This window comes from Halyomorpha halys, unplaced genomic scaffold (assembly GCF_000696795.3).
Source record: "Halyomorpha halys isolate HHAL.00 unplaced genomic scaffold, Hhal_1.1 Scaffold664.1, whole genome shotgun sequence".
NCBI classification, from domain to species: domain Eukaryota; kingdom Metazoa; phylum Arthropoda; class Insecta; order Hemiptera; family Pentatomidae; genus Halyomorpha; species Halyomorpha halys.
Genome location: NW_027115162.1, coordinates 831,319 through 856,419, shown reverse-complemented (window position 1 = coordinate 856,419; position 25,101 = coordinate 831,319). Strand labels below are relative to the sequence as shown.

The window sequence follows — 25,101 nt, the reverse complement described above, 5'->3', positions numbered from 1 at the left end:
AAAATTCAAAAATACAACAATAATCTGAATAAATATATTTTGAATATAAATATGAATGTACTTTGTGAATAAAAACATAATAATCTAGATCTTAATAAACATAAACTTACTTCAAAAGTAAACTTTTCATCAAACTGTGGTGAGTTAGTTTTTTTCCTAACCCTTGTCCTTCTTGTTTCCACTCTTCCTGAAGTTAAACGAACTGCAATGGTAGCAAAAGGATCACAACATCCATGGCATAATGTTAAGTCATTGCACTCAGAAACTTTTACAATAAGTTTCTCTACACCATTTTCATCAGTAGGTCTTTCAAAATTTATGTCCAAGTGAACCTTTCCCTAAAAATAAAATAAAAAATAATAACTAGGCAATACTGATATGCAAGTACTTGCTTTGACCATTTATTTTTTTAATAAATAAATAATTTATTTATGAAGATTATGTCCAAATAAGTCCTTACTCATTCAATCACTTTGTGTACCTGGTGTCAACAAGCTAATGAAGTTTTGAAAGAGGTGGATAACATCAGCCAATGGATATTTTGAACTGTGTTGGCATCTGGAAAGTAGGTAGCCCAATATCAAAAGGCACAAAAATTAGACTGTACAATACATTCATCAGGTCTGAGCTTTTTCGAACGTTGAACAATAGTTGGATGGTATTTGTTAATATTCGAGGATCCTACAATGGAAACGGAGGACAGCTGACCTTCAGCGACTGGACTAGAGGAAGCTACCAGAGCAGGCTAAGACCCAGTGATTGAGAAGTCAGCGTTTTTAACATGTTGACTGCCGCAGTATTTTTTGGGATCCCAGTGTAAAGAGCAAATGTAATATTATAGTCCAAGAAACAGTATTAATAGGTCCAATCACATCTCATAATGTTGATTGTTTTAGCTATCTATAATCTGTAATAAGTTGTGAAACTAGAATATTCCACAAAATAGCAAGTTATTTGTGAAGGCCAACATGCTATACTCTCAGAAAAATACTAAAAAGGGGTGTTAGGCTGTGGATTATATGTTACTAGAAGAGTCCATAAAGGTTAGTTGATGGAAGAGTGTACTTAAGTATAAGAAGAGGTAAATCTCGTGGCTTAGAGATAGAAGAGTGATACTATCCAGGATACCCAAGGCTTTCTGAACACATGGAACTAGCAAGCAACCATATACGATGGAGCTATCAGGTGAAAACGTGAAAGAAACCAGGTGAAAAGAAACCAAGGACCACATTGGTCTGTAGTACCATAAAAAAAGTTAAAATTTACATAACTAAAATATAAGCAAATATCAAAAACTTTAAAACAATAAACAAATTTTGTCCTATTGCTTCTTCTTTTTCAGGGAGTGGGTTTTTTATTATGATTCTATAGAAAGAAATTAACAGTACAACTTTACCTGTACTTCAGTATGTTGATTCACAGGCTTTATCTGAAACCAATGATCTTTATTGTGGTAAATTTGTAGATCTTCTCTTTTAACAGCAACTTTCCCGATTACTTTCTCAGTTTTATCCCTGTCATAAATATAAACACTCAAAAATCTGAACCTACGGGGAACATTGAACTGGAACTCTTCACCAAAGAAAGGACTAAAAAAAAAGTAAGGAATAGCATTTGTTAAAGGTATATCTCATATACACAAGGACTTAATAGTCATAATAAATGAAAAGTTTGCTTCCTACAATAAGTTTGTTAATAATATATGACCTATTTACTTCATTTCATTTTTACCATAAGTGTAACAATAAAAATAAAATTAAAAGATTAAGAATTCTATCTCATGAGACTAAATAACACCTACTTGAAAATAAAAGTAATGGTCCAGCCTGAAAAAATTGAAGTTATAAGGAATCATGCTAAACTGGCCACAATACACCTCAAAATGATTATTATTACACAGATATCAAATTTGTAGGCTTTGATTTTTTTTTTTTAAGATACCCTAAGCAATTTTTTTTTAAGACACCCAAAGCAATTTTTTTTTAAAAATATTATCTGTTTTTTTTTCTGGGTATTACCAGTCTATGTCACTATTAAAATAAAAATATTTTTTTTTGTCCTACGCCACAGGAAGTGGGCTATTACAACATTTTCCCTCTCGTAGTCCAATACAATTATATTTACAAAAATATAATTATCGTTAAAATAACATGTACATTTTGTTTAATTAAGAAGTGTAAGGGATGGTCCCTTCATAAGCAAATGATATACAAACATTGGAAATAACTTCCACTACTAATTATAACTTCTGCACTAGTAATATTTATGCAGGAGTAAGAATTTGTTTGTTCCCTTGCTCTATACTCTCATATATCTAATAAACATTTAATTGTCTTAAAAAACAAAAATGTTTGAATCTGAGATCTAATAAGATATGAATAGCATGTATTATTATTTCAAAATAGAAAAAAAAAAACTTTTGATTATGACTGAAGTACAATAACATATAAATGGTCATGAAATACCACAAATCAATGATTTGATATGCTATTTCCTTACTTCAGAGTTCGATCTATAGTTGAAGTTCGAAAAATCTCTTCTTGGTCTAATGAAAGAATGCAATATACATCTCTCTCTGAAACTGATCCATGGCTTCTGATTGGAAGATTCTTTGCTTCACCTGAAATAAAATAAAATATACATGTATAATACTGTACTGAAATGCATCTTAGCTGAAATAATCACAATATAAATTTTATATTTTGGTAGAGAGTATATTGCTTATTTCTTTTTTTTATATGAAGTTAAAGATGGGGTATTATTAATGGAGATAGTCAAAGAATTTTAAAATGAGATAAGGCAAGTACAGAGAAAGTGCATATTCAGGGTGAGAATCTATGGTCATTTGAAGTAAATAAGATGGATTTTTAAATGATCATAGATGGTAGCTATCTCAATAAAACACAATTGAGAAAAATTTCATTTATGCATTTGTACAGACTCACACCATGGATTTTCCATAGTGCTATTCTGCGGGCAAGGGATAAATTACTTTATGGCCTGGTATCTTATATTTAAAGAAGGCAGAATAACTCAGGCTGAAGAAATTAAGAATGTTCTAGGCTTTTTGGAGAAAAATAAACAACCAGTGTCTTCAGAAAGTGATGTGAGGTAAGTAACAATCAGAGGCTAGTGACAAGGAACAGAGTGCCTTGGCATGGCATAAGAAAGATTGGGTGAGGTTTTGTAGGTCTTGAAAAGAGAGTAATTATCAGAAATTAAAATGCATTGAAAAATATTGGCAAGATCTGAATCCATCAACTCCCAGATTTCTAGATTAATCCTTAAGTAGAGGTCTAGAGAGGTGTGTAGTGATTTAGGAATATGAAGAGAAACAGATATGTTCTTGAGGTAGGAATCTAGAACACAAAAAAAGTCTAGAATTTTCAGAGCTAAGTTAGCTGAAGTACTGCAAGAAAATGGATTTAGGAATTAGAGTGTTATAGGCAAACTTGATAATATCATGGTATGAAAGGAATAATACAGCACTCTGAGAGGAGAAGTTTTGGAGTAAGTATCTACAGTCACTTCTCGGCTTATGACTATTACGGCTACAAAAAAAAAAGAGAATTTAACAAAAAATTGTTTTAATCAGTTGCAAGTTCTTGCCATAAAACAAGATGATTCAATTAATTTTGCTAAAAATCCGGATGATGCAATCAATTCAAGCTTCTGCCATGAAAAAAGATGATTCAATCGATTTTGCTTAAAATCCAGATATGTAATAAATTCAATCACCCAATGTTCTGTCACTATCTACCTAACCAAGCAGATGAATAAATTTTATATCTAAACATAATACATGATTTTTTTTTTCAACTATGGCCATTTCAACTAACGACTGAGGTGGATGAACAGAACCCCATCATAATTCGAGAGCTGGGGTATTTAAAGATTAAGGTATGATGGGTGGATTGTATGGGTTTGATAAAAATGTCAAGGGAGTGGATGAGGTCTAAAAAGTATGATTATGATGACAGCAGAGTCAGAGAATAAAATAATGTTGAAGTCACCAACTGTTACATTAATGATAAAGGGATTTAAGTAAGTAAATAAGGTATATTCAAAAATAGGATCAAATTAAACTGAGGAAGGAATTTCAATAGGGGAGACAATGAATCTAACAAAATTTCTATGAACAAGTATTTCAGTGAGGAGTATAAAGAGATGGGATTAGAGAAAGAATTTTACCCTCGGACCATCATGAACAAAAAGACCATGCCAACAATGATACTCCATTTAATCTAAGCAAATAAAGTATCGTTGTTGAAAAACATTTTATTATAATAGAAGTAGCTAAAAGAGTTAAACGATTAATAATAAGATATAACAATTAAAAAACTTTAAGTGAAGTTGCAAATATTTAATTGAAAAAGAGGTCCACATAACCATCTCAAGCAACAAACCAATTGGAGTTTAATAAAGAAAGTCATTATTATCAAAGAGGTCAAAATGGAAAACCTTGTTTAAGAAAAATCATGCAGATGGCGGTAGTGATGGCCTTCTGAGTGCAAGAGATGGCCTACATAGTAACTTCTGATTTAGTAAAGGAAACTGAACATTACTACAAGTAAACAGTTGGTAATGCATTTTTTTTTTTTTTTTTTTAGTAGATCTCATACCCCTATGTACTTCTATAAAGTTTATTATGCAGCATCTGAATCAATCAGATTGGTACTTGGTATTCCTGTGAGACAAGAAAGGGATTGGCAAATGTATTATGTCAATAACAATATGAGCATTTAGAATTATTTTAGAGCTATGCCACATTATAGCTGTCAAATACAAAGATCAAAGGATTGATTCTTTTTTGAAAAAAAGATATTTGACATGTCTAATGGTAACCTACATGTATAACTGATACACTAGCGGATAACTAATACACTATCTGTATTTTACGGATAATTGAGATCTAATTTTTTGGCCAGGAAAAGAATGCTGACATTAGTTTCGTCTAACCATCACAAAACCAATTTTGGTAGATCCAGAGAGAATTAAAATTATGTTGATGCTCACCCATACAAAACTTTTACTTTACTCTTTAATAGGGTATTCATACAAATATATGCTTTGTAAATACAATAAACAGCTAATAGAAACAGATACTAGAGCTATAAACTTTGCCATGAAAATTAAAAAAGATTAAATAAAATCCATTTGAAAAGCAATTGAAACAAATGGTGATTTATGAACAAATGATAATTTCAAACGATGATTTTTGAATGTAATGATTAAAATACTTTGTAAAATTTTGGAGTAATTTATTTAAATTCATAAAATAATATTTATTAATATACTAGTTATTTTTAAGAAGAAAATAATAGGCTATATAAATAATACTTAATACTAAATTAAAATATAATTAAGAAAACAAATTTATAACAACATAGTAGAGTGAGGAAACAGGAAATTGCAATAAATTAGCTATAATGAATAATTATAAAAAATAATTTTAGACTTTTATTTCACAATAACAATTCATCAAAACCAAAACATGGAAATTGTTTTTTAAAAAACTACAAATTAGTTGGTATATGTACAACTGTCTAAATAATGTTAATAATTCAATATGTAAAGAAAAAAGAAAAAACTTAAGTCATTCTCAGATCACCGGAGAAAACTGATAGTCTAGAAAACTAATAATTTGTTAAACATAAAAATTAATAAAATGCATATTTAACTTGTGACTATTAATGAAATAAAACATAAATAAAGCTTCCAAAAGATAAAAGTAATAATTTCTATAAATACAAAATATTCGTGTAAATAATATGTGAATGACATTTAAGATATAAAAGATAAATAGGAAATTCATTTACAACTATAATAAGCAACAAGCAAGAACTAGGATAGAAGAATGGGAATTGGAAATCAAGAAACATTTCAATTCACTAGAAAATAAACTATATTACTAAAAAAATCTAACAAAATATTAGTTATCTATAAACAGAATAGTAAATAAACTGTCTAAGGTTTAATGTAACAACTGATTTCAACTTATTAAAATATTAAATTAGAATAAAACAATGCATACCAAAATGTAGAACTGCGATAATTTATTCAAGTAATAGATATAAAAAGTTGATACCAGTAACAGCAGAATGAAACGCTATCACAACAAAATAAAAATAAAATAAACAAAGGCCATACATATCAACATAAAATGGATGATTTAAAAGTATCCAAATAATCTGTTAACTTCTTACTATGACTATATTTGAAATCTGTTGGTGTATGGTATATATATAGTGTAGATCAAATCAACAAAAAAAAACATGGACATCTCTTAGTAACAAAATAACAAATTTAATTAAACTGGCTTATATAAATTATCAGTTGTTAAAAGATGTTAGACATGTCAAATGATTAGATTTCCTAAATATATCGTTGGGAAACAAAAATAATGGAGGTAAAAAAAACAACAACACTAGAGAATATAAAACTAATCAATACATCTGATAATTTTTACGATATGAAAACATTTCAACGTAAATCACATCCAGTGAAAAACAATAAATAGAGAATAATAAATAAAAATTACCCAAGGAAAAATGCTTAAAAAAGAAATAGAATCAACAGGGCATGGTGTGTTAACTTCCATTACTGTTACATTGTCCTACAAGCACGATAAATTAATTAACATTCAATAAAACAAGGATTCATTGAGAAAATACATGTACTTACCTATTTTTATTTTTAAACGTTCCTCAATCCGTACTTCATTTACTAACTCCGCCATCTTGCTTCCATTGGCTATACAGACGACCTACTACCCACCAACATGCTATAGACTTATGAATGAGCTTCCCACTTTCGCCAACTACTCACGAAATTTACCTTTCCCTAAAGTAAACAAGTGCCGTCTTCTGATCTTAATGAAAATGCACCAACTTTTTTTTTTTCAATGCTCTCTAGTCGAGCGTTTACCTTTCAATCAAGGAACAGCAGATCAAGGGGGATACACCCTTATTTAAAGTATTAAAAAAAAATCAAGTTATTTCGAATAAAAATGAAACAATACTGAATATTAGCCAGAATAGCTGTATCATCATGTAACCAACACAGTTCCATAAACTGTATAATGGAAAATATATTTTAAATAATAGTTTTCATTGACAAATAATTCTTACTACGGCATACTTGTTTCCTGAAAATATTATGAATGAGAGTGATCCGTCCCCCACTTTCTCTTCTGTCCTTGCTAGCTTACGTTAACAGAGCTTACTCATTCATATAGAATGAATGAATAGCGTTGCATGCATATGCTTCCTAATTATTTTATTCTCCCTTATTTGTATTGTGCTGGATAGATCCTGTCAGGAATAATAAATATCACTCTGACATTCAACGGTATGATTCAGTTTCGGGAAAGAATATTTATTTATTCAATTTTATAAAAATCTGGAGACGATTGCGATCCTAATTTCTTGCTAAAACGTTAACAGAAAGTATTCTTATTTTCAATAATTCCATTTTTTGTAATTCATATATTTTTTAAAAAATTATTTATCTTTCTAATTTAGCATTTTTGAGTTCATAAAACCGTCCCATTGAAAGTTCACAAATCCTCGTATTTTACTTCCAATAATTTTTGTTTATTATATTATTATGATTTATTTATTTTAGACATTCCTTAAACTTATTGGTTTTAAATAGTAACGTCGCGTTTAAAATAACATGTGCTAAGAATATTTGTTTAATATGTTTTTTTTTATTTCCGTAAATATGAAATCATTTACAGGTAAATGGTTTGCAAATCATGACTATTTGATTATAGCATGGTAATAAAAAAAGCTATCGATAACTAAAATGACGTTGCAACAAAGAAAATAAATAATTATTGAAACTAAATAAAACACAAACAACTTTTGTGAAAAAAAGAATAAAATGGAAATAATGGTTAAAAAATTTTATATTATTTTAAATTAATAAAATAATATTTTTTATTAACATGTAATTATGTCTCTCCTTCACCACTGTCATTGGTTATAGATAAGATATCCAGTGCTATGAAATGGCATTTACCTGAAAAATTTTGGAGCTACTTATTTATTACTCTGATAATTTCCATTTTTCCACTTCATCAATTTTTAAGAAATAATGAATGAAATGGAGGGAGGTATGGTTCAGTCGTCAATTTTTCACATAACTCAACTGTGTGAGCCTTTTTTGGACTCAACTATGATCCAAGGTGTCAATAAATAAATAAATTTTGTTTATTTGTCTATCTTCCTGACCGCACCCTGAACCATCTTCTCTTACACTAAAGATTCATTCACTTGTAAGAAGATTATTGATTAAATTTCATTATTTTCGTACAAATAAAGTCTCATTATAGCTCTACCATTTATTATTTTATATGAGTAAAAAATATTGAAGGAAACTTTGACTTTTTCCATAAAATATTGGTGAGAGGAGGTAGAAAGGGCCTGGTCTCCTCTTAGCAGGCTCCTTTCATAAGGAGAGGTCTCATATATACTAGATTTTGATGAAACTTTTTAGGCGAATTCAAGCCTAAAAAAAAGTAATATTTTACAATATTAGAGGATAAAGCACCGTAGCATCACGGGGGGAAAAATAGAAATTTTGCGTTCAACACATGTTTTATTTTATACTTCTGGTTAAGATGAAGGTAGAAAAGTGAATTTAGTACCCTAAAATTCCCATATTTACAGACGAAAAAATAAAAAATAGAATTTATCAAAATTTCCAAATATTAAGATAGGTAAAAATATTTAAAATATCAAAAACGCCTTTAAAATTGTGATTTTCTGGAAGAAAGCGTTATTTTTCTAATAAACATAGTTCAGATTTTCCACAACAAAAAACAGTTAATTCCTTCTTCGTATTCGAAATTGTAAAAAGTCAATATAACCTACTGATATTTTTAATAGGTTATTCCTAACTTTATTGAAAATTAAAAAAAATTGCTAAAAATTCGACCAACTATAGCCCTTTACTATGTTCCAAAATAGTTTTATATTTTTCTCTTGCTTCACACCAACAGTAGAAGAAGCCTAAAAATCTGTGCTATAATGTTTTGTATTTAAAAAAAATTGTTATTTCTTTTAAATTCTAAATTAGTAGAAGGTTTATAGACGTATAAAAAATAAATCATCCATATTCCAGCTCACGTTAAAATACGTTTGGTACTAACTGTAAGACTTATTTTTTAAAACTCTATATATAAAATTGTCTAGGCTTCCTGGTGTGAACAATACATAAATAGTCTTTCATCTTTCCTCTTATACATACTTATCAAAAGTTTTAGTATTTTTTTTATTTATCCCAAGAGGAAATTAACATTTCAAATTTCTTTGTCGGAAATCACAGATAATTTTGAGTCATACTTATTTTTAACGGAATAACAAAATGATTTAGAGATGTGTTCATGTTATTTCTCGTTGAAACCTAATCTTCTTTCATTTAAGTCTTTTTTGATAATAAAGGACACAAACGGGGATCTTTTTGCAACTACAAAATTTAAAACTGAACTATCGGAGGAATGACAAAATATAGCAGCATGTCGAGAATGAAGATAGTTGTGGCTGTTTTATGCAGTGATTAGGAAATCCATACAAATTTGACGGAGGCTTGGGAGCATCAATTCAACATTCCACCAAACTAAAAAAAAAATAATGCGTTGTGCACATTACACATCTTTCTCTTTCCACCTTACTTACGTTCCCAAATTTCGTATGGATTGGTAGGCTCGTGTTGAAGGTATGGGTATTTTGGTGATCTCGAAATAAGAATCTAATTCCAGAAATGGCGAGAATGTTGAACAAAAAAATTTTATTTTCTACTGAAATACAAACTCCTACATTAGGGTTTCTTGAGGCGGAAATAACGAACATAAATTCTGTTTCTGCCAAGAATACAACAGTTTAACTAAATATGACCAAGCCTATACCATCATATATATATATATATATATATATATATAATTAGGTTTAAGTAAATTGTATATCTTTATAGTTGTTATTAATAAAGATTAGGAGGTAAGAAAAAAAATGAATGAATGAAAGTTTCTTTTTACTACCATTCACCTTTAAGCTGGAAATTCATTTCAGAAGCAAATCCATTTATCAGGCCTGTGATATAAGCGAAAAACTGAATTAAAACTCTAAAAGTTTTACATTCCTTTAACTTATAGCTTTTTTTTTCGTACCCTCCATTGAAAAAATAAAGAATATATAGATACAAAAATATTTCAGTAGAAGTGTGCTTCCTTTTTCTACCCATGGGTATTTTAAGGGAAACTTTTAGCTTACTTCCAAAAAAAAAAAAATAATTTGAACCTCAAAAATTCATTAACCAGTCTGAGAGGCAACCAAAAAGCAAAAGAAAAGAATATTTTTAGTGAGGTGAAACATATTAACTATGGTGTCTGAGTGTTTTTTTTAATTTTTAAAAAAGTAATGAGATAATTATTTCAAATAATGTGTGGTAAATAATTTATTTTATGTTTAATTACGAATAAATCAATTGTACTGGATGAAGAATAATGGATATAAATTTACTCTTGGTTAAAACAATTTCTAAATTATTAAATTACCAATAATTATTGACAATTGTTTAAATACTGAAGTGTAAATTTGGTTCAGCTTTAGGTAAATAGAAACAAATAAATATAATTTCAAATTTATTTATTTCTCACTCACTCATATGTGCCATGCGAAAATAAAAAAACTAAATTAAATTCAGAAAAATAAATTAATGTATTCATCTTTATAAATATAAAAAAAACAGACTGTGGCTTGTCAAATCCACTCTTATACTACTACTTCTGCAGGTCACATTTAGAGGAACACGATTTGACTATAACAGGAATTTCACGAGATTATTCTGTTTCTTTAAACAAAGCTATCCTCAGCAACTTTCAACAACAAAAAAAAAACTGCTAATCCATGTGTGTCAATCAACAGAAGACCTAATGCAGTATTAAGAATCGTAATAGTGTGAAAAAATTATCATTGACTTGGTTACTTTTTTTGGATAAACATAGTGGAAAACTTTTGAGGTTTTTTATTTAATTAAATTTAATTTTTTCCCCCATAAAACCAGTTACTAAGTTTGTTGACGTTTTCTTTTTTCCTTGGCAATCTTTAAACACATTTTTTTTTTTTTTTTGATAATATCAACAAGTTTATTTATTAATAAATAACATGTTAATGACGAAGATATCACTGGGAAGTGTGAATAATTGTTATCATTTAATAAACCCTTTATTCTTTCTACTTCAATAAATGTCTTCATGATTTTAAAAAGAAATAAAAAAGTAATTTAGTCAGAAAATATCTATTTAAGTATACTCACTTCAATCTGCAGCTATAAGTTGATCACATTAACAGTAGAATTTTCTTAATTAACAGTAACTACTTACTGTCTATGCCTCAGTAGAATGTTTTATTTTTATAATTTTATGAGAAAAACTACAACAGTCATAAATTTTTATTTGGTTGACATTTTCCAATAATAGGATTATAGGGTTGAACATGATTTCTATTACTATAGAGATTATCATGGTGATTTAAGATTATTACTAGACTGAATAAAATGGATAATGGAAATACCTACAAAATATGATGAAAAAATTTATTTAATTTTTATGATAAAATTATATGTTAAAAGCAGTGAAACCTATCATACATTTTAAATCAAATTTCAGTTTGATAACAAATTATGAAACAGTAACAGTTTTTTTTTTAGTTTTTTTTTTTTACGACAATAGTAACTTGTCAATACAACAAACAATTGAGAAAATATTTGTAAAAGAAAATGCATGAAATACACCATACTTAAAATCAAATCATTACACCTTTTTTCCACATTTAACATAAAACAGATGAATGATTTGTCAGTTTAAGGAAAAAGTTATGACACCACACTAACCATGAAAATATTGGCAAAATTAAAAATGTTTGATAAGATAAATAAATTACTGTAAATATTATAAAAAATAAACTGATTTTTTTTTTGGAGTTTAACAATCGATTTTATTGTAAACAACACTTAAACACAAGCAGAATAAATAAAACTAATATAAAAAAAGTAGTAAATTTATAAGTTTTCTTGACGATTGTACTTAAATGTTATTTATAAAAATGAAATGAATGAAAATGAACACAAAGTTTTCTTATTGTATTTTTTTTAAATTCTTTAAATTGGAATGATTACCAACAGATTCAACAATTTATGTTTATTTTTGTATAATAACACATCTATACCTGGAGAGTAAATAAATAAAAATATTTTATTTTTATTAATACAAAATAAAACACTATATAAAAGAATGTAATTAAATTTACTCAGGATAAAAACATTAGGAATTCAGTATTTTCTGGTAAGTCTAGAATAAAAATTAACTTTGAAGGAGGAAAATATGTGAGTATGTTTTAATACATAAATATTTATATATATATATATATTTACAGAAGTTCAGAAAATTTATCACTACCATGCTATACACGATATTTCCTTTCAAAACAGTATTACCTCATATGTACTAATTGAAAGAAGAAAAAAGAGCCTGAATCAGTTTTGCAAAGTTAAATTATTTTAAAAACTTATTATTTGAATGAAAACAAAATATCTGAAATAGGATTTCAAAAATTTCTTAGACCTTAAAAACTCCGATTAACAACATATAAAACGGTCATGCATACATTTTTCAGAACATTTTTTTATTAAAAATTAATGAGGGTACATTAGCATGTAATACTGACATTCTGAGGTCAAGGAAGATATGATAGTTGCCAACTTGACCGATTACATACTCAACCTATCCCCCTTGGAGGTGTTTTCTTTCTTACAATATAAGACAGCTCACATCAGGTGAGTAACGTGTCATCTAGTTCCTCTACTTTGCCTTCTGGCTGAAGAGCTACTTTCCTGAGGACCTTAGTAATAACATCGGTAAGGGCTTCAGCTGCTCCAGCATCTAAGACACTTAAACAACTCTGAAACACAAAACCAATATTTTTTAATTGAATGCTCAATATTTTAGTTAATAAAAAATCACATTATTTACATTTTCAATATCAATTTAGGAATGGAAATCACACCTACATAATTTTGACACTAACCCATTTTATTATTTTTAAAACTTTTGTAACTACAGTTAATTAACTGGCTGTAAAAGCCAGATCAATATTCACTATTCAGTCAAAATTGGAAAAAAAAAAAAAAAAAATGTAAAAAGTATGTAATGCATCCTCTTTAAACACTGTTGGGCACACAAGCAAGTTAACAAACCACATAGAAAAAAAATATGCTGAAAAAAATTATAAGCATAAATAAAAACCTAATGGTAAATTATGACTTAGAAATTGGTAATAACCCTTTCTATATGATCCATAAACACAGTAAATCTAACCAAATAGTAAAAAAAATCTGAATTATGACGTGAACTGGGGTTATGATTTAAATAGAATTGGTTGAATTGGAAATGGTAAGGAATTGGATTTGAAAATGCAAAGGAAAGGTTACAATCTAGGCAGAGTTGACTTTACATTAGCTAGACTTGGATTTGCTTTGGAAAGGATAGTATTTGTCTTAGGAATAATTGAATTCATCGAACGAATATTATAATAACTACTAAAACAAAATTTTATAACAGCGAAATAATATCTGAGTTGATTCAGAACATTACAAAACCTGAAAATTACGGAAAACCATAAATACAAATATTGATATAACCATTTATGAGAATGGCCGGATTCATAATCTAAGTAAGATAATTTAATCTTATAAATAAAATAAGTTTTGGTCTTTCTTGTAAAAATAATGTGTCAAAAACAAATAAACAAAATTCATTTACTGATTAAAGCAAAAATTAAAATTTAATACAATCCATTCTCAGAAATGTTTTACTTTATTGATAATGTACAACCTAATTTAATTTAAAGTGAGAAAGAATAAATAAGTATAGGCTTTAATTCATAAATAACATATCATCACACAAAATAAATAGAAATAAAAAAAAAAAGAGAAACTATGAATACCTGCAATTTTTCATCCCCATTTCTTAATCTTAAAACAGCCACAAGGGACAGTTCAGAGTTGGCTTTGACATAACTATTTTTCTCTTTTGTACCATTAACTAACATTGGAATAACAGCTTTAAGTAGTTCTGGAGAATTAATTTCTCTTCGAGCAAGATAAGAGCAAACTCTAGCAAGCAGTTGTTTGACCTCATTGCTCTGATGATTCATTGACTGAAAAGAACAGTGAAAGAATACAATATAAAGACACTAATCTTAAATATAATACATATAAAACTAAATGTTTTATTTAACAAAAAAATTATAGTTCACTTATTTCAATTTTATGAAACAATATTTTAAATCTTTCTATAATTAGATCAAGAAAATTAGAAAAGTTTGTAATAATAAAAATTGTAAGATATGATGGATCATATAGGACACAACATACCCGAACAAATGGTGAAAGAAGTGGCTGTGGTAAAGGTTCGTTATTAGTCATAAGATATTCAAATAAGTAACCACATCCTCTGACGCCATTCATAGCAATTGGAACCTAAAACATACATAATTAGATGAAAAAAAAAATTGTTTTATAGCATACATAAGATTTAAAACATTAGCAAAATAAATATATTGTTATGTTTTTATATGATAACCATAAAATAAAAACATAAAAATTCTCAAATAAATAATTTACCATATTATTTATCAGAGAATTTAATTTAATTTGATCAATATAATAGAATTGTGTCACAATTAGGTTTATTGAAAACAAAACTAAATCGAACTACACATATTTATAATTTCGTGAATAACACATATAAAATAAAATTGAAAGGTCATATTAATTATATTAATATTATCTTTACTAAATATTAATCAAATTAGAACATTTATAGAATGTAAATCATGTAAGAGGGGGTAGCTCAATAGTAAGGCACTACAAACTTCAAGGACCAATGTTCGAAGCTGGCTGTGGCAGATAATTATTTTCTGTTTCACTGTAATCATTGTCATGATAGATTCATACCTATGGAAACAAGTTCACAGCACGAACTTTTTAAGAAGTGTGAAATTATATAAAAGTGTGAAAACATGACTCATATTTAACCATATCACTTCCAGCGGGATAACATGTCCCAGTGGACACTTTGAATTTCTGTAAAATAATTATGGAAAATGGTTTGCTTACTCAAACCACTGGAACACCTTGCCACAACCACATAAACACATTGGGACACCATGCACCCTACCACTTGGACAAAAACCCATTTTACGACAAAAAAAAAAACAACAACTTGTATTTGCCATCCTTAAGAGATTTCAAGGCTATTTTTTTTTCACAATCAGCAATGAAAGGGTTAACTGAAACTTTATTACAATTTAGGAAAAAATATTGAAATTTAAATTCAATTTCCTGGAGAAGATTAGCAAGAAATGAAACTGAAATGTATAGATTAATATCTTAAACACCATTTTGTATTTCAAGAAGTTAATAACCTTAAAAAATATGGTTGATTAGTATCTAAAGAGTAATTTTATTTAATTACATTTATGTAGCTATTATTTGCTGCAATCTGTTTTCCCCATTTTTTACTTAAAGGATTTGAATAAATAAATGATTATTAGGTATTGAAACTGTGTTAATAATTGTAGGTGTTATTTCGGTGAAAACACCAAACACAGACAACCCTAGCAAAGCTCCAAGGGATGAATAGCTCTGATTGGAATCATTAATGGTCATTATTCATCAGCTGAATGTTTTCCCTACTAAATTGTGGAATTCGTGGTACGATAGCCTTTTTTTATGACAATTCCTTTTACATCTGCTCAATTTTCGTATCAAGTAAATTTTCACTACAATAAAAATAATAAAATATCAACAAATCATACTCTATCAGCTGCTAAAAACATAAGAAGCCGCTTATGAATCTTGTCTTTATATTCATCCCTATAAATTTTTTCTGGAGCTTCCTTCAAAGCTACAAATAATGCAGTACTGCGGCCATGCCTTAACGTCCAATCTGCTGTAGCATCGTCTTCTAAAAAAGTAAAAAAAAGAATGAGATATGTAAGAATAATACAAATAATTATTTTGAAGAGACACATACAAATTACAAAGGAATAATTTTTAAAAATACTTATGCATTTAAATATTAATTTTAATATAAGTTATTGAGATATAAAAAAGGAAAGAAATAGAATGATAACTAGAGATAATCAACAGTAAAACCCTGAACTTGCAAGCATGGAAGTTGAGTAGTGAGCGGAACTAGATTAAGATGATTAGATAGTTTTGGGAAGGATGCCAGAAGAGTAGGGGAAACCAATAGGATGGCAACAGCTGATGACAGATATAACTATCAATTAATGCTCTGTAGTTTAATTAAACTAGGCAATTAAATACATACTTGCTTTATACATCAAAACAAATTTGAATATGCTTTTGTAAATAGCAGCTTTAATTCAACTTAAACAAGATTTAAATATTTTTGTAGTTTAAAATGTAAATATAAGTTTTTGTAACATTTCAATTTAAATATAAAACTTTCTCAAGGTGAGGGTTAGAGGAAATTCACTGTTTGTTTCAATATAGGCAAGTGAAAATAGCAACTGTGAATATGGGAGCTAAAAATGCATATAATATAAAAATATAATAATCCTCTACACACTATCCTATACCGTATATAAATGGTGAAATTAATTTTTAAAAGCATTATATATTAAAATATTAAGTGACTTTCCTTTTAGTCTAGAAAGGAAACAGTCAGAGTTGATTAGGTTTCAGACCTGGTTTTTGAGAGCTTTTAGCACAATTTCACCTGATTCATGCACTGTGAATGGGAGTTTTCTGTACCTGGGTTTTTTTAATGTCCACTGAACCAGTTTTAAAGGTTTTAATTATGTATTGAACAGTCAACTAAATCAATTTGTAACAATATTACTTTAAAAAGTTAGATAATTTCATTTTTGTAAGTAAAACTTGATTCTGTTGATTTACAACACATTTTTGTGGAATTTTCTTTCAATACTGTACATCAAGCTCATTTTATGTTTGTATTTGAATAAAGTATTATGCATTAGGTGAAAAACATGATCTTATAAAAAACTGACAATTCATAATTTTGGTTGCTAATAAAATTGTACAGTTTTATAATTTACTTCACTTGTAAAAATTAATGCGGAATATTGTCCTCTATCATCATAACCAGTGCTTGATATCCAATTAAACAATTAGAATTTGATTCATAATGATCTATTTTTCATTAGGTAAAGGTAATATTTCATCAAACACTAATGAGGAGCCTCATCCTAGGGACACTTTTGATCATCCTTTCTCTCTTATTTCTAGAAACAATTTTTTTTAAACCACTTAGAATTTTGGTTTTGAATAAGCCCCATAGCTTGGATATCTCAACTGAATTAGGTTCAAACAGATAAAAATAAACTATTAGTACCACAGCCCCCAGTTTTTCAAGTATTTGTTAATTGTTAATTATATCTTCAATACGTACGAAGAAGATGATCATTGAGAGTTATTGTAAGTTGCTCAGGTGTAAGAGATCGTACTAACGCCCCGAGGCACCCAGCGGCACCACTTCTAGTAGAGTCTTCAGTATTAGCCAGCAAGCTCAGGAGAGATGAATGAACCTGCTTTACAACTGCATCTGACATTTTGTCTCCAGCTGCTGATATGACACCTCTTAGAGCTTGCATCATAGTCTCTCTAAAATTAAAAGAAATGAATTAGACAAAATTGAAAGCATCAGTAAAAAAAAGAAATACAATAAAGATAGAAAAAAATATATATGAAGTTTGATGATTTAGTTTTGATACATTTCACACAGTAATGCAGTGAGTTATTATACTCATTTACTACCAATCACAAAAATCTCATTAGAGACAATTTTTTACTACAGAAATTCTCAGAATCAAAATAATTAGATAAGAGGAGGACAATAATGACCAGTCTCTTAAGAATTCTATAAGGTTACAAATTAAGCGCTACTACCAGTTTGTATCAGCCTGAGTTCTTCATATGCTGATGCGAGACAGTTTCTCTTTTCATTTCAATATCTTTTTAATAGGAAGAGATAAGATTAGGTTTTATCAGAGTAAAAATATTACTATTGGGAGCAAGATGACTCAATGAGTCGCATAGATAAGATCCTATGCTGCCAACTCCGAGGTCCGGGTTCGAATCTGGCTGAGGCAGATAATTATTAATTCCACTACAGTAGCTGTGGTAATCTCTGTGGGTTTGGGAGCCCTCCAAGGTCTATCCAGCCACTATAACATTGGTGCCCATAACTGAGAAAAATATGCCAATTAAGTGTGAATGAAAAATCACCTCCTTGCTCAACCATTGTTCAAGAAACAGTACTTCCTTACAAAGTACTGAACTCCTGACTCTTCATGGGTTGTAGAAGTACAAATTTTAATTATTAAAAATGTTTTCATGGCCAAATTCAAGGTAAATGTGTTTGATTGGCCAATACAATAAAAGATTTATTACTTATTATAGTCCAATGTAAAATGTTAAACAGAAGATGAAATAATATCATTTTTATTTTGATATCATAATTTATGCAAAAAAATTTTGATTATAAAGATAATCAATCAGTTCAGAAAAATTATTGACAGGTATTTCTGTTATCGCTGTAATCAAGTTTTCAATAAATCAGTAAATGTATATTCCAGCTGTGACTGCAAATTAAAAAAATGATGAGAGCTAGCAATTGTTAGATGAAGAAAAAATGCAATAATCAAATTAATTAATAAATGTAACTAAGTAATTTCAAGTCAGTGCAATAGAAGCTGTACTGATGTTTATAGAGTATAATTATTAACATATTTATCTATTTTAAATTGAATATAAATATGTAACCATTACCTGATTGCAGGTTCTTCAGCACCTTTAACAGAGTTATGCAATTCCGAAAAGAGAGGATCAGGCCTAGTATGAATAGTAATTAGGTAACTTAGAGCTGTCGCTGCTTTCAATCGTACCATCCTGTTTCCATCATTTAACGCTTTTAAAAATGTAGTTTGCAACTGAGGCAAAAACTGCTTTAACATCATTCCAACCTAAAAATTTATAATACAATTATTTTTACCTATCAGTTTTTATTATTAAAAAAATTATATAATTTGTAAAAAAAAAATTATAAAAATTGAAAAAAATTAGGGTAGATCAATTTTTAGATCTTGGTTTTGAACAAAAGGAACTATCCAGGGTTATATCATAGTAAATCAGTAAATTGGTAAAATCTAATTTTATTAGTATTAGATATATAGTTATAATTTATAATTTTAGGAATTAGAATATAATTTATATTTGTTATAGTGTCATACTAGTCATTTTTATCTTCTGTTTTCTTCAATTTGATATTATGTCCTTTCCTTCAACTTAAGAGTCCACTCAATTTCCCACCTTAATTTTGGGGTTCATTCTTAAATTTTTTTTTCCAACTCTTGGTCCTAATTTTTCAAAATAGGTCCAAGGAAAAACATTTCCTATCCTTTCAGTTCCTATATTTGAGGTTTTAAGCAATCAGAAAAAATTGAGAGTCTATAATTCATGTTTTAGTATTAGGATCATCAGTCCTTTTAGAATCTCTTGGATTTGTAGAAGTTATGGTATTTAGATTTTTTCTTGAAATAACCACTTTTTTTTTGTTCTAAGCAAATAAACTCAACAAAAATGTTATTGTTGAAAATACTAAAATACAATTTTCTGTTTTATTATCTTTCTATAAACATCATTTTAATAAATTGTTGAAGTTTACAATTTTTTGGAAAGGTTAAAATTTATTAGTTAAAAATAAATGATATAAACTTTAATTAAGACAGATAAGCCAGCAAATAGTCATGCAGAAGAGAATATATCAATGAATACAGAATAAAAGGAAGTATTAGGCCTATGACAATCCATGAATAATATGTAATAATAAGAAACAATTGAGAATAATCGTACCTTTGCAAGTAGACCAGCAAGGGTATGAAGAACTGCAGCTTTCACTGATGGCGGGAATCTATCACCCAATATCCTAATTAGGGGTCCCGTAATGTGAATCACAGAAGGCTGAAGTGAATGAGCAGTTGTCAAAGCTATCACTTCTCCGAGCCCTTGAGCAGCTGCTTCTTTCGTTTCAGGAGAGCCATTCAAAATGGATTCTCGGAAGATAGGTAAAATAGGAGTGATTCCCTGGAGCAAATAATAATTAATTTAGCTGATTTCTAATAAATCATTAGATCATACATTAATAAATACAGTTAGCATGATTTTTCAAGTTAGACAAGCACATATAAAATAACATATAGCAATTTTTTAATTATCCTAATGAAATTTATAGAATCCAATTCCAGACTTAAGTACTTTGAAAAAATATTCAAATCATAGTTAAGATTTGAGGTTCTGTAGTTTTATGGTTATAATAAAAAATGCAATTGCCAAGAATATCAATAAGATATTCAAGCTAACTTATACACAAAAAATATCAGTTATGTTGGATAAAATCATAAAGCCTGTGAAACATCCAAATTATAACATAGCCTTATCAGCTTAGTCTCATTGCACATTTATTACTCAAGTTATTTTCAGATAGCCAACCTCATCTGGTCAGAATGAGACCACTTTTTTTATTAGATCATTCTTATTTTATCTTCATTTATTTTATTTTTTTGTTTATGCGGGATATAAATAAGAATTTAACTTTTTTAAATAATAAAATATATTAAAACCAAGCCGTGAATATCAGTGTTTCTCAATTTTGTCAGGTTTCCTTGGATATCTATTAAAATTGACATAATGATTATTTTTCACATTCAAACAAGAGTTTCTTTCCACAATAGTGCAACCAATTGATAGAGAAGGATTTAAACCGTCAATTATTGGTCATTAATTGTTAGAGATATTTAGGATATTTGAACATTCAATAAAGTAATGGTACCACTCATGTATGTATCCAAGTCAACAATAGGGTTAACAATAATGGAGTTAGTTAAATTTCAATGATTTATTGAAGCAATACTTATAAAATACCTTTGGCAAGCAGAGACCAGGCAGTAACTCTCCAGGCTTCAAATCACTCGCAGCAAATTTTATGGCTTGCCTTATATCCGCAACATAGCTGATTTGTTGTGAAGAGTCCAGTGTCTGTAATGATTAATAAACAATAGTTAAAAAATTATGTTTTTGAAACAAAACATAAAAAAGTTGTAATTTTCTTAAAAGAGAAAACCATTAATTATACTTTTCCTAAAATTAGTGGAAATGTACTCAGTATTACTGTGAAGTAAGCCATCAATATATACTTATAATTTACTATTTTTACTTAAAATAAATTAGTCTAAGCACTAAGAGCGAGAGTGCTAATATCAGATTTTGTTATATCTTTAGTATAAGTAATAATTTAAATGTGTAGTGTATAATTAATATGTGGAGAGGTGGATAGACAAAATATTTCAAAACTTTTTTTTAACATAGCCCTCAAAATCACACTTTTTTTTTTCCCTTTGAACAAAATGTAGAAGCTATATTAAGTTTGACGCTAATTATAAAAATTGTGACTATATAAAAAATTCAAATAAACATGCCGTACGGTCAGAATTAAATGGTCATAAGTATTTTTCAGTAAGAACAAATATTGAACACAAAGCAAGATTTACATAGTCTATCGGCAAAGATTTTTTTAGATTCACAGCGGGTTGCTACTAAATCATTTAGATTGTCCATTTCTTGTCTAATGTTAAATTGTGATACAGTAAAAAAAAAAAAAAAATTCACCTTTGTAACTGCAGACAAAGCGTCCCAAGACATTTGTAAAACAGTTTGATCAGAGTCAGTAAAATTAAGGATAAGTCCTCTCAGAAGTTGAGCAACATGCTGGCTAATGTCGGCCCTAGTGTGGGTACAAAAAGCACACAGAAGTGTGGCAGCAGCACGTCTATTTTCAGGACGATCGTTTTTACTAGCATCAAGAAGCTCATCTACTATCACTCGTATACCAGCTTCATCATTAACAGACAAAACTACAGCTTGACAGTACTCGAGTTCCTATAATGAAAACAAAATATTAATGAGGTGTACATAGTTGACCGTAGATTAATGATTGGAGAAGTTTGTCGGGGGGTGCGGTCAGCAAAGAACAACATAAATAAACAAAACCATATTTATTTATTTTATGCCGACGTTTCGACCTGAGTTTCAGGTCTTCATCAGGGCTATAGAACAAAAGAGATAACAAAAACATTTAGAGTAACATACAATTGAAAAGGAATAGTATACAAACAAATTTAGAATTATACAAAATATTGAATTAAATCATAAATGATAAAAAATTGATAACTGATAATTGAATAGTGCAAAATTTTAATTGATTGATATTCGTAGAATTGTATGGTAGTAATAATTTACTACTATTCAATTATCAGTTATCAATTTTTCATCATTTATGATTTAATTAAATATTTTGTATAATTCTAAATTTGTTTGTATACTATTCCTTTTCAATTGTATGTTACTCTAAATGTTGTTGTTATCTCTTTTGTTCTATAGCCCTGATGAAGACCTGAAACTCAGGTCGAAACGTCGGCATAAAATAAATAAATATGGTTTTGTTTATTTATGTTGTTCTTTGCTGAACGCACCCCCCCCAACAAACTTCTCCAATAAAAAAAAAAATATTAACTTATTGGATTAAAAAAGGTATTCAGGAAGTAAACAGAGAAGGCATGGAAAAACCATTTATTATTGCAACTATATTTCTGATAAAATTTAAATACATTTTAGCTTTTTTTCAAACATAACTACCATGACATTTTTCTTTTGATCAATATAGAAATAAACCAAATGAATTCTGCTATATAAAAATCATATGTATTGTTAGACTCAAAAATAATGTTTGACATCTCTTCCGCCTTCGACAACGTTTGGTGGCCCCGTGTACTCCAGCAGTTGCAAGAGCTCGACACCCTCAGTAATTTATACTCCCTCGTAGGTAGTTACCTCAATAACAGGAGTGTCAGGATCAGGGGTAACTACTACGAGGTCGAGAGAAAAATCAAAAGAGGATGTTCGCAGGGTTCGGTCCTAGGACCAGCTCTGTGGAAGCTAGTATTCGATGAGTTGCTGGGTGAACTAGAAGACAAGGGGTTCCTTGCCACGGATTACGTAGACGACCTGGCAGTCATCGTGGCCAAGAACAGCAGATCCAGACTAAAGACAGAAGCAGAGAGGTGTGCCAGTCTCGTAGGAGAGTGGTGCGTGAAGAGGAAGTTGAGTATGGCAGCAGCCAAGACTCAGGCCATACTCATAAGAGGCTCCATGGACAGGCCTCGTCCTATTACCCTGGATATCCAAGGAGAGAGGGTGAGACCGGGTGAGGAGGTGACATATCTTGGTGTGAGGATAAAAAGATTCGATGCCACTTCTCACCTGGTGTATCTAAAGGACAGGGTGGCCCTTTTACTTAATGGATTAAGTCGGATAGGGGGTGCATTTTGGGGCCTCAGATACCCTGCAACGATGACCATACATAAAGGTGTGATCTTGGGAATTCTGAGGTACGCATCCCCTACATAGAGCCGAAACCTCACGCAGACACAGAACAGAAGGCTGGCCACAATACAGAGACTGGCTCTGCTGAGGGTCACGAAGACATACAGAACGGTGTCACATGAGGCGGTGCAGGTGCTGGCGGGAGTGATGTCTCTGGACCTCATCCTCAGGGAGGATGTCCTTAAATATGAAGTTAAGAGGCAGGGGCAAGAAGCGCTGCCAGATGAGCTCAGAGAGAAGATCGGTGAGACTCCAAACTTATGGAAGACAATACTGCGAGAGGACTCAATACAGGAGTGGAATGGACGGTGGGTAGCAAGCCAGAAGGGCGGTACTTTGAGAAAATTCTTCCCTACCGTCCTTTCTAGATTGAAGGCTAAATGGGTCCTCCCAGACTATTGGGTCTCACAGATCCTAACAGGACACGGGGAGTTTCGGGGAAAGCTGCAGAGCTTTGGAAAGAACATCGACCCCCGGTACCCAACGTGCGGAGTTCCTGAAGCAGCAGAACACATAATAATAGATTGTTCTGCCATGTAAGGACACCGAGCCAGGCTGTCGAGAAAGACCGGGATTTACGCCCTCGCCGAGTCGGACTTTCCCTGTTTGATAGAAGAAGAGAATTATCCCTTCTTCAGGGAGTTAATTTACGGGTGGAAGGAGGTGGTGGGCCCCACTCATTTCATGATGGGAAGGGCTTGACCGCCCAACATCGGCGAGCCACCAGAAGATGAGGAAGCTGGCCCAGACTGAGAACAGGAGGGCTGGACCAGCCTGGTAACTGCAGGAGACACCAAGACGGATGGAGTGGACAAGGTGCAGGGCAGCTCCATCATTAAGGCACTAAACCTAGCGCTGGGCTGCACCATTTTTAAAAAAATGAATAATTAATAAAAGAATAAAAAAAAAAAATGGTAATCTTTGGGAGCAGTGGCATGCCCAAACCCCAGCGCACTACCCCACTGCCCCCGCACCCCGTATGCCAGAAATAACAAGGGAGGGAAAAAAAAAAAAGACTCAAAAAAACCGTGCCCGTGTAGGCCTCGGCGCTTCGCGCCGAGGCGACATATTTCCGTGACAACGTATACTCTATGCTAATATTACATAAATATAAATTAAAATCAATCCAATGTTATATATTTGAAATAATAAACCAGTTCACATATTGTATTCAGATATTTATTTTTGCTTGGTTATACAAAATATTTATACAGTTATACTTAATTCTAAGACTTTATTTCCAATATTCTATTCATAATCGGACGATGGTAGTTTAATTAATTCCAATGAATTTTATTATTATCACCATATTCTTAATTTCATGCATAATTTAAAGATCATCTCAGGCTTCCTTCCCCCACCACTACCTTCTCCGTTACGCTACACTTTTGCCTGCATGACTCTCAGCATCTATAATCCTCTTACCCCCACTACTACACTACTAATTACCTCCCCCACAATCTACTTCCGTTACGGGACACTTTTTCTAACATGGCATCCCGCAAAATGATTTATAAGACGTTGTAACGTCAAAATAATACAGGTAGTTTT

The 25,101-nt window shown here is 30.0% G+C and overlaps 2 protein-coding genes across 3 annotated transcripts in view; both read right to left on the bottom strand.

Moving 5' to 3' along the window:
- RasGAP1 (Ras GTPase activating protein 1) overlaps positions 1-7,465 on the bottom strand; it is a 35,392-nt gene extending 27,927 nt beyond the window's left edge. The window contains exons 1-4 of one of the 2 annotated variants that reach the window (XR_001343802.3): positions 6,685-7,465; positions 2,500-2,620; positions 1,397-1,589; positions 111-338 (exon numbers count right to left, since the gene is read on the bottom strand). Coding sequence is in view for 1 of the 2 variants with exons in the window: in XM_014427691.3 (XP_014283177.1) it covers positions 111-338; positions 1,397-1,589; positions 2,500-2,620; positions 6,685-6,739 (597 nt within the window). In the remaining variant the exon portion in view is untranslated. The remainder of the gene's footprint in view (positions 1-110; positions 339-1,396; positions 1,590-2,499; positions 2,621-6,684) is intronic. The other variant, XM_014427691.3, reaches the window with a different exon arrangement.
- A 5,200-nt stretch (positions 7,466-12,665) lies between these two features.
- Positions 12,666-25,101, bottom strand: part of LOC106685155 (stalled ribosome sensor GCN1) — a 42,590-nt gene continuing 30,154 nt past the window's right edge. Inside the window, exons 36-44 of the mRNA XM_014427690.2 lie at positions 21,778-22,047; positions 21,034-21,147; positions 19,966-20,196; positions 18,883-19,076; positions 17,504-17,715; positions 15,882-16,030; positions 14,437-14,541; positions 14,007-14,219; positions 12,666-12,962 (exon numbers count right to left, since the gene is read on the bottom strand). Coding sequence (XP_014283176.1) covers positions 12,834-12,962; positions 14,007-14,219; positions 14,437-14,541; positions 15,882-16,030; positions 17,504-17,715; positions 18,883-19,076; positions 19,966-20,196; positions 21,034-21,147; positions 21,778-22,047 — 1,617 coding nt within the window. The 3' untranslated portion in view covers positions 12,666-12,833. The remainder of the gene's footprint in view (positions 12,963-14,006; positions 14,220-14,436; positions 14,542-15,881; positions 16,031-17,503; positions 17,716-18,882; positions 19,077-19,965; positions 20,197-21,033; positions 21,148-21,777; positions 22,048-25,101) is intronic.